Raw genomic sequence first — 10,825 nt, 5'->3', positions numbered from 1 at the left:
TGGTCTGAGGTAAACCATCTGTTGTAGCTTTCAGAATGGCTATACATGTCACGCAATATGATATTCAAACTTTCATTAGACAGTATTAACATTGAATAAAGCACATAATCATTCACTGAGATTATAATGTCATAGCTTGTATGTTGTTGTTCCAGCTGCGACGTCGCAGAAATAGAAACCGCTTTTTAGAAACTAGGTCGTCGCGGCTAGTTAGGACCAAAACTCCAATTTACATGGAAAAGATACATTTTATCGCGTGTAGTTAGGACACTGATGAGCAATATACAGCTAGAAAATATCAACAGACAAATACAGTACATTAGTTGTCTCTTTATTGTATTAAAATGTATAGTTTCCTGCAGTCTGTGGAGTAATTGTGAATGAGTAAAGGCACATATACACAACCAACTTCACTCAAGACTGTGACAGCGCCGTGCATGCTTCACAAGTTTATGTTTATCAAGATTCTGGACTAGCTTCTTGACGTTCCTAGATATTCTGACAAACATGGCAGTGATTCGTAATGAGGTACATGAAGTATTCTTGAGAGTTGGGGTATAGAGTGTGCTTTATGTAACAATGCAACAAATAAACTGTCTTATTTCTTTTGATTCTGGGTTGAAATGTGACTCTGATACGTTCTTCACAGGTTTAATGAGATAAACCCTTGCTATACACACTTGAAGTCATTCAAACAAGTGACTTAGGCTACTCCATCTACTGTATATAAATATATACATTTCCCTAATGCCCAAAGCTGGCTACACACATCTAAAACTGGTCATTTAATCCTTTCACAATATTTTACTGAGCTGAAATGATAAAACACGAGAGATTAAATGTATTGCGATACATGTATTTTAATATCACTCTAAACTATCTAATCTCTTATTAAACTAAGATTAAATCTGACACCTGTGGCTCTTAGAGAATCTATTAATGTCAGCTGGTGATTCTTCTCTTTCAGGTCGTCGGCTGCTCTGTCTTCGCTGGTCTTCAGTGTCTCCACGTCTTCATCAATGCCATAGACGGGCTGCTGAGCCGGTCAGTGTCAAAACGTTGTACAAAGGGCTACATCTATACAGTGCGTAGTATTCCAACACTATAAAAATAGATAATTAAACTGTACAAAGATTACAAATACATTCAAATGGCTATGTGCCATACTAAATCTGTTTAGGAGGCATATTTGTGTATCTCTAAGTCTACTATAATATGGTTATTTGCGTCGTCTAAGGAGGAATATTCAAGGGGATATGCATCTGCAGTGCACTCTAAGTGCAACATGAATGGCCTCAAACAAATTTCTGCAAAAACAGTGTAACATGACCTGTCGCTGAAGCATTTTAGGGGTTCCAAAAAAAGGAATATAAAATATCCTATCATGCTGTCCATAGGATGTCATTAGCACCTAAGGCTTGCAAACCTATTCCGCACAGTGAGTGACGAGGAAAGTCTCAGTGCAGCTTTTTGTGCATAACCATTTGCTATGCATGACATAGCGTACTAATGTAATAAATTAACAAATCCGATGCTACTCATAGAACACTCTGCGGTTGAGGTACCAGCCAGTGTTTCACCGACTGGAGCGTTAATTCACTGGAGTAACAGTCCATTTTCATATGCTGTCAGCTTGAGTTCCATGAGCTGCAAACGTAAAAGAATGCATATGAGCAAAACTAACTAACTTTTGTAATTTGAAGCATCCTAAGAAGCATTTTTCAACCCTTACCTTATGAAGAACCTATACTGGATAAAGGGGTCCTGTTGTCTCTTCAATCGGTTCTGAATTATGGACAGAAAGAGTTGAGTTAGTTTTGAGTCCCGAGTGTTTGTTGTTAAAAAGATGTTGTAATGTTAACGTCTCACCACGTAAGGCCCTCTTGGACCTGCATTGATGTACTAAGACGCCTATGAGCAAGGCTCCGCAAACAATTACGGCTGCCAGGACAGATAAACTGGTAATTGCTGCCACCCTCCAGGAATCCGAAGGCTCTGTGGGTGGGCCTTAAAAACACAGGACAATGTTACTGGAAGACCTCCAGCTCTTCTGATCATACAGAAAGAATCTGACCACTCCTCCTTTGTACGTAAGCTCTGACCTATTGCAAAGGCATCTACTTACAATGCATTCTCGTGAGTGTTTAACCTTATTCAGTATTGATGGGAATATCAAGCCATTTTATAATGACTTTGAATCTTCAGCAAAATGATTTTTTTTTTTGAATGGATCTAAATTCAAATATTTTAATAATTTCCTAATTTAGTATATCTCACAATTCAGACTTTGTTACTTGCAGTTACTTTGTTACTTTTTTAGTTTTCATTTGATGGCAGAAACATGTTTCGATAAACCAAATATAAAGAGTCATTAGTTCAAACGTCACATGATTAAACAAATTAATATGGAAGCTTGTTCCTGCCGCTGAATAAAAAACACATTTGTGAGTTTACATCGCAATTCTGACTTTTTTTCTCGCAATTGCATGATATAAACTCGCAATTGTGAGTTTTTATCTCAAAATAGCGGGATATAAACTTGCAATTTTCTCGCAATTCTGACTGTCATCAAAAATGTGATACAAATTTTTAAGATATAAACTCTGAATTCCAAGATTTAAAGTTGCAATTATGAGAAAGACTGAGATACAAAGAAATTCTGAGATACAATTCTAAGATACAAACTCACAGTTTTGACTTTTTTCTTGTAAATGCTTGTTTCTAGCTCACAATTCTGACTGTCATACAAACTAGTGATACTCATGCTACATAAAATGTGATGCAAACTGGCAATTCTGACTTTTTTTCTTAGAATTTTGAGATATAAACTCACAACTGCAAGAAAAAAACTCTGAATTCCGAGATTTTTTCGAGATACAAACTTGCATTTGTGAGAAAAAGTCTGTATGAGTTTGTATGGCGATCAAAATTGTGAGATAAAAACTTTAAAAAAGTTTTGACTTTTTTCTTGCAAATGCTTGTTTCTACCTGGCTATTCTGACTGTCATACAAACTCGTGATACATAAAAATGTGATACAAACTTGCAATTCTGACTTTGTTTTCTTGCAAATGCTAGTTTCTGTCTCGCAATTCTGTCATACAAACTCGTGATACATAAAAAACGTGATACAAACTCACAATTTTGACTTTTTCTCAGAATTTTGAGACAATTGCGAGAAAAAAAAAAGTTTAAAACAATTATGAGAAAGTTATCTCGCAATTCTAACTTTATAACTCGCAATTGCGAGTTTATATCGCAAGTTCATCTGATTAAAAAAGTCAGAATTGCAAGTTTGTATCACTTAGTTCTGAGGTAAATTACCTTTTTTTATTCAGTTTTATTCGAATCGTTCACTGTTGTTTAAAAAAAGGGACAAATCTGTAAATGGCGCGGTACCCTTTAAAAAAATGTACACTTTAAGAACTACTTTTAAAGTATGTCGACTAATATGTACCTATATGTAACAAGGTACAAAGATGTACCTTTAATTTTTTGTACCTTGGGGTACCGCCTTAGTGACAGCTTTTTGTACCTTTTTTCTGAGAGCGTTCATGAACGAGGCATACTATTCAGACCAATCATAATCTTAAATTTGATCTTATATACTCACATGTGTCACATGATGGAGTTTTCGGGTACTGTTTGCATATATAACAAGGTACACATTGTGCGACATCTTTGTTCCAGAATTCGGATTTCGAACATAGGGCTGAACCTGACAAAATTGGACAAAGAAGCACACACAAAAAGGTGTCAGATAGCGGTAGCAAATTACAGCGAATACTGACAAAAACAACTCCGCACACGTTTCCTGATAACTTGGGGTGGGTTCGAGGTTTTGCATATGGGTAAAATCTGATGTTTTACGACTGAATAAGAAGGTCCAACAGCTTGCTTCGCTCTGCCTCTTTTTCATATGAAATGAGATGGGAAATTCCGTTGAAGTGATGTGGTGGTGCACTCGCGGGGAAACGGTATTACTCATGCTCTGTGTGCGTAAGCAAGTCTAAGCTCACGGCCAGACTATGATGCGGCCCCTGAGTGCATGCAAAGTGTCCCACTGTGAGAACTGAGGACATGGAAAAGTGACTTTAAGAGAACTAATGGGTTGGCGAAGGAGTCATCAGTGAAAGCTGCGGGGTTTAGGGTTTGTCTTGCGCACATGCTTGCAATCAGGGGAGGTACATAAGGGAAAACACGGTAAGGCAGGTACCACTGAAAGTCTTTCACATAAACAGCTGCGGTCTACAGATGACAAACATCTGCAAGCTAATATCAGCCGCAGTACGTGACGTGACTTTGAAAACACCGGCAGATTCTAATGAAGTATGGCTTTCTCACAAAGGACTTACTCTTCATGTCTAATCCTCACATTTATTACTAGCAAATAAGTGACAGTGCATATTGAAAGTCAAATCTTTTCTTGGCAGGTTGTGTGACGTAACAGAACAGCGTGCACTGCTCACATTGAATCTTGGAGACTTTTAAGGATGCATTATTGCTGCATTAATAAGTACACTGTAACATTAAGATCTGCATATCTTTATGACATGCACATGAAAGCACAATTTAAACAGGTAAATCTACAGGAAGTAATGAATCAGACCTCAGTACAATCTTATCTGATGGTTGAGGTTGCAAATGTGGGCTGCTCATCTAAAGGTTGATTTTGGAAATAGAGACTTTCTGAAATCACAGTCCTGCTCTTCGCCCAAGTTTAATGATCAGTAAACATCTGCTTGAATTTCAGCCCCCTAGTGTCTAGTTCTCAACCTTTGAAATCCAAGGACCCCCATCGTCAAAGTTAATATTTGAAGGCCCCCCTACACAGCTGAAGGTTCTTCCTCTTGTTCTTTTTCTGAAATTATGAGGTACTTGTTTTTACATTTTTTTTTTAAATGGAACAGTAATTAGGGTTACAAAACATTAAAACAAAGAAACGTTCTTTGTTACCAAAACATTAAATCATTTTAAAATAATGTAATTAATCAATGTCAGTTTTGTTTGTGAAATTTGTATGCTGCACTGGAAACAAATCTGCTTTGAGCTCAGTGGTGTGCAAATTCCTGAAGTTTCTTATTTGTTCAATTATTTTAACACCACAATTTTACATAATATGAAGATGTCTTGCAGCCACCTTGGAAGTTTTTCTAAGGCCCCCCAGTGGGCCTGAGGCCCCCAGTAGAGAACCACTATTGATGTGCATGATTAAATCCATAAGACTTGAAATCTAATTTCCTCCCTATGATGTAACTTTGTGACATGACATGAATCAATTTTCTGTCTGCATTAAATCACTGCTTAACTAAAGCCACTGAATATTACAAGGGCATATGGGCACTTTCCAAGACATTGCCTAAGACTTTTCCAAAGCGCTTTTTTTTCATTCCTGCGAGTGTTTTTACAATTACAACTGTTCCAGCAGTAACATACACATGCCAAAGTAACAAAGGCGCTACACGCTTCATGTTCCTCGTGGAAAGCTGAAGCCTCTTGTGCTGCGCTGTTCTCAGCTGGGCACAATACATCCCATGGAGCGGGCGGGAGTGAAATAAGAGCATTGGAATGCGGAACCGGTGGGAACTCTAACTGGTAAAGGAAGCTATTACGAATGAGGCAGTTCATCGTCATTAACTCCACTGACTCCACGTCTCTTCATGTTCATAGCAAGAGGACAAATGAGACATAAAGGTTGGAACCTTCCTCACCGACAGAAAAAAATACATAGGCTAACATACCTCAAACATACGCTCTGCGTTATAACATGGGGATATTAAGTAAGTAAAATGTGAATGTTCTTACTTTTATCCGCGTTTATTCCATGAATAAGCGTGGCGATCAATAGAGTAATCCAATAGACGCAACGTAACATAGCACCGGAATCCATTGAGTTTATATATATTGAAATCCCACAGCGATTTCAAAAGATTAAAAGCCACAAATGAGTTTCAAGCATAGCAAAAGCAGCGCGTGTGAATGACCCACCCCAAACTTTCAGTCTTGTTTTAATAGCGCCCACACCCACGCGTTGGGTTCAACTCCTCTATGAGTCATTTCCTATGTACTGTACTGAGATCCCGTGGCCGTATCTCAAAAGCTTGTGGGCTGTCTATGTAGACAACGTTTAGGACATCGGCGATACTTCAAATTAGAGAATTTTTAATCAACAGTTTCCCAGCTAACAAACAACGCTTTAGTAACCTTCCCTTTCAGTCATGAAAACTTGTCTGGATGTTCTCTGGATGTTCAAAACGTCCAGTTTTTAAAGTTTAAAAAGCGCTTTTTTGGTTATGTAAATATTAACGTTCAGGTTTATGATTTTGCAAACATTAGGCTATACGAATGTTCGCTTTGAATGGTCTCTAAACGAATAGTCCAAAGAAAAACATTCCATAGACGATGTATAAATAATGTTTATTAAAGATTAAAGATCTTTGAACAAACATTCTATTAATGTTAATGGAAAAAATGTTTGTTTATGGACTGAAAACTTTCCCTTTTAAGCAAGGTTTTAAGGTTTTAAAAAAAAAAGATGTGTGAAAGGGCTTTTATTTTTGCCACAAACAGAACTTTTTGTATTAGAAAACAAACAAGCAAGTCAACCCAGATTTTAAAAAGTTATGCAAAACATTACTTTCTATAAAATAAAAAAGTAACTTTGTAATATAGTAAAATATACTTTTATTGTAATGCAGCGAGTTATGTAATCAGATTACTCTTTCCAAGTAACTTATACAGTAACACATTACCTTTTCATTTACAAGGAAATATCTGAGATACTTTTTCAAATAAGTGATGCCAGTTACTTTGTTTTCCCACTGACTGACTGAAAGCTCTCTCGTCCCCATGCATGTTGAGAGAAATCAGTAGTAGTTTAAGTGCAGAGGCGAACTCCAGATATGATGCAAACCTGCAATATATGTTAAATAGCACACATATCCTTTATGTATTTAATCCCATTTTATTAACCAGTGTTTTTGCGTTTGATATTCGATGATTCAATTCAACCATGCTAAGAAGCAAAAATTACTTTAGATGAACATTTTAAACTGACATTTTTTTTTTTTTATTGCTGAAGAGTTTCAAACCTTTTTGCTTTTGTTCTACTGTACAAATATGATTTTAAATTTCCTTCAGCCTGAGGCTTAGCCTATTCATTTCACTTTTGGTGTAAAGGCTTTTACGTTTGCCACAAATAGAAAGTTTTATATTTATATTAAAAGCAAACAAGCAAGCCGGTCCAGATTTTATAAAGTAACGCAAAAGTAAGTAACATTACTTTCCATAAAAGCAGCCACCCTTCCCATCTGACCAATCATAACACCATTTTTTTCCAAAAAACTAATCAGACAGGAGAGTAGATTGACGTCAGTGGACTTAAATTTGAAAAATTGTCTATTGACGTCTTTCCGTGGTTGAAATAAAATAGTTCTGATGTTTATGATTATTTTATGCTTTAACTAAATAAGAAAATACCATTGGTTCACCCATAGATTGATTGTACCTAATAAGGCACAGTGATATTTCACAACACATTAAAGAGCCACAAAACGGTATTTATTGTTTGAATGTCTTACAAAGTGACAAAATTTGAAAGCTGAGACCTTGTTTCATACCTGAAGTAACCTGTGGGGTGTTCCATAAAACAAGTTTACCAAATAAGTCAGGCTTATTTCAGTTAGGCCCCGATCACACCGAACGCGTCTTTTAGTTCTAAAAACGCAAGGCTCACAGCACTGCCTTGTTTGGTGACTTTTAATAAAAGAGCAGTGTGCTGCGTTTTTTTTATGTTGCTAAGCAACGACCAAAACAGCTGTCTTGTCAGTCAAATCAAAGGATTATAGCGCGAGCGCTCTAAAATCTTAGTTTTTTTGCTGTTAAGTAAACTGTCATATTAGCAGAAACCCTAAATAATACAGCTCCGGGTTACCCACGATAGACACCAAAGGTTTCTCTATTTCTTGCAGTCTCCGGACTTTTTAAGCAACGGTAAACTTTCATCACCACAACAGAAGGCCCGCCTCTCCATTCATTCGATTGGACAATGGAAAAGAACGCGAATGACGTTGGGCGTTTTTCCGCTCAGAGTTTATTTTTTTTCAACTTCAGGCGCTCAGAGCGCTCCTGCAAAAACGCGAGGCGCAGCAGGCGGCGAAAACGCGAGGCGCTCGGTGCGCCTAAGCGGCGCGCAGAACGCTCACTGCCAACAGAAAACCATTCAAAAGAGGCGCCTCCAACTGCTAAAACGCGTTCGGTGTGATCGCGGCCTTAGTCTGACTTATTTTGAGCCAAATCAAGACACAATAAGTCAGACTAACTGAAATAAGCCTGGCTTATTTGGTAAACTTGTTTTATGGAACACCCCCCTGCTCTGTCTTGTCTTCGGCGTGTTGTCAGTTTCCTCGTTGTTCCGCGATGTATTTTTCACTGCCTGAGAGTATGATGTATAGTGTAAAGGCCCGTTCACACCAAGAACGATAATAACTATAAAGATAACGTTCTAAAAATCATTTCAAATTTAAGAGAATAGCAGAGTTCACAACAGAGCTATAACGATAACGATACAGGGGAACGATATCATTGGGATCACTGTCAGAACAATTTTTTTAACCGCTGATAAACAATGAAACACTGACAGCTAATCAGACTTTAAAATTTCAAATTTAAAGTTGCTTGTGCATTTAAAAAAACAGGCAGCATTGTGGAGAAGCAAACAGACACTGCACAGCAAACATAGTGACATAAAACATAAAATTACCTCAGGAATTCAGCACTAGTTTGGACAACATTGTCTCGCCTCCGTTGAAGTTACAGCCAAAAAAAAACCTGCATTGTGTTCACTGTTTAGATACGCTTGAAACTTGCATGCTGAAGACATCTACTGGTTGAAGTTATGTAAGTGCAACAAAAACACAGTTATTGTTTACTGGTGTGGACTCAAATATATTTATCGTTGCATTTATAGTTATATCGTTCTTGGTGTGAACGGGCTTTAAAGGGATAGTTCACCCAAAAATGAAAACTTGATGTTTATCTGCTTATCCTCAGGACATCCAAGATGTAGGTGACTTTGTTTCTTCAGTAGAACACAAACTCAAACCGTTGCAGTCTGTTAGTCATATAATGGCAGTGAATGGGCACCAAACCTTTGAAAGTAAAAAAAAACAAAAAAAAAACATGCACAGACAAATCCAAATTACACCCTGCGGCTCGTGACGATACATTGATGTCCTAAGACACAAAACGATCGTTTTTTGCGAGAAAGTCATATAATAGCAGTGAATGTGCCCATTCACTGCCATTATATGACTAACAGACTGCAACGGTTTGAGTTAAAAATCTTATTTTGTGTTCTACTGAAGAAACAAAGTCACCTACATCTTGGATGCCCTGGGGGTAAGCAGATAAACATCAAATTTTCATTTTTGGGTGAACTATGACTTTAAGAGCGTCTTTGTTTTTCAGACATAGCAACAGTAACTAAGAAAGGCGGATTTTAAGTGTCACAATTTTAGGGAGTAACGCGATATTGTAATGCATACCTTTAAAAGTAACTGCTGGTACTCTGATTTTACTCTTTAGTGAGTCATACAGTGTGTCTGCCTGCACTACATGAACTAATGACACCTAGTTGATTTTATTTTAGTGAGTCAAAAGCAGCATGACTGACCAGTCCTTTTTTATGGAAATAAATCGGTTCTGTTCCTGAATCCAAACATTTATGAATCATTCGGTGTTGTTTCTGAATTCATCTGAATGGATAAATGTTACATTTGGCCAGAAGAATGTTTAAAGCATCAGTTAAGAATTCAAAAACATTTTCCCCCCTCAAAAGTACTGTTATTGTAACAGTCAAAGATCCGAACTCGTAGAGAGGAAGCGGATGCCCAAAAAATAACCTCTAAGCAGGCAGCTCGCTAGGTTTTGAAACACGGCCACAGAATCTCTGTATTCACAGCACACACAGCACTACGAGTGGGAAACCCGCCGATGATGGTAGAGATCGACGCACAAACACAGCCTGTTCGCTGACAACAGTTTCGTTTTTACTTTCAAGAGCCACATTTACGTGAAAAGCCAATCAATTCTCTATTAATAGGAAATAGCCGCCTTAATAATATTGGCGGTCTTGTTGACGTAAATATCTGATGTCAGAGCTACCAAGAAAACAACGTAAATGAACAAACGTGTTAACGAATTTGCGAAAATGTGTACTTTTGTAAAAGCACGAACTAGAGACCCCAGTCTCCGCTCACAAAGTATGTTTGAGCAAAATAGGCACATTAAAGTCACCCCACCCAACTACGTAATTCACTGTCTCTGGTCCAAGGGAGCAAACAACAGTTCAGTGTTTGGCAGACACACAACGCAGACTGAGAGGAAAAGCAGTACGACAGTTATTAATACGATCAAGAACGGCAAAAACTATGGGTGCGGGGATATAACATAAGGTCAATTGCGCAATACAATGAAAAACATTTACTTGTAGATTCCGGGCAAAAATTTGCAAACCGCGTCGTAGGGTTTATATTCTCCCCAGCGGTCTTTTTCTAATAGTATGCAGCTATGCATATCTATCTAAACCATCTGAAGTTACTAAAGACACATGCATTGTGCAAATAGGATTGTATTGGCAGAGAGCATATGAACTGGGAGATTACATCTGGAGAGTCCGTTTTGAGTCATCCTTTTGCACTGAGAACAACAATAACATCACTGAAATGAAAACCCAGATTCATTTATACAATATCTTTAACTGAAGGTAGAACACTGTGTAATGAAGCGTTTTGTCCAGGAGGTTGACATCAAAGCAGAGAGCAGAG

The 10,825-nt window shown here is 37.6% G+C and overlaps 1 protein-coding gene across 1 annotated transcript; it reads right to left on the bottom strand.

Moving 5' to 3' along the window:
- Positions 1 to 310: 310 nt before the first annotated feature.
- On the bottom strand, positions 311 to 6,007 carry LOC141297717 (uncharacterized). Its single transcript, XM_073828165.1, has 5 exons — positions 5,805 to 6,007; positions 3,613 to 3,717; positions 1,870 to 2,007; positions 1,733 to 1,785; positions 311 to 1,647 (listed from the first exon to the last, which is right to left on the bottom strand). The coding sequence occupies exons 1-4, from the start codon at positions 5,887 to 5,889 to the stop codon at positions 1,745 to 1,747; spliced, it is 369 nt and encodes a 122-aa protein (XP_073684266.1). The 5' UTR covers positions 5,890 to 6,007; the 3' UTR covers positions 311 to 1,647; positions 1,733 to 1,744.
- Between the last annotated feature and the right edge of the window lie 4,818 nt (positions 6,008 to 10,825).

Source organism: Garra rufa, chromosome 22 (genome assembly GCF_049309525.1).
Source record: "Garra rufa chromosome 22, GarRuf1.0, whole genome shotgun sequence".
NCBI lineage: Eukaryota > Metazoa > Chordata > Actinopteri > Cypriniformes > Cyprinidae > Garra > Garra rufa.
This window is presented reverse-complemented; position numbering and strand designations above follow the sequence as displayed.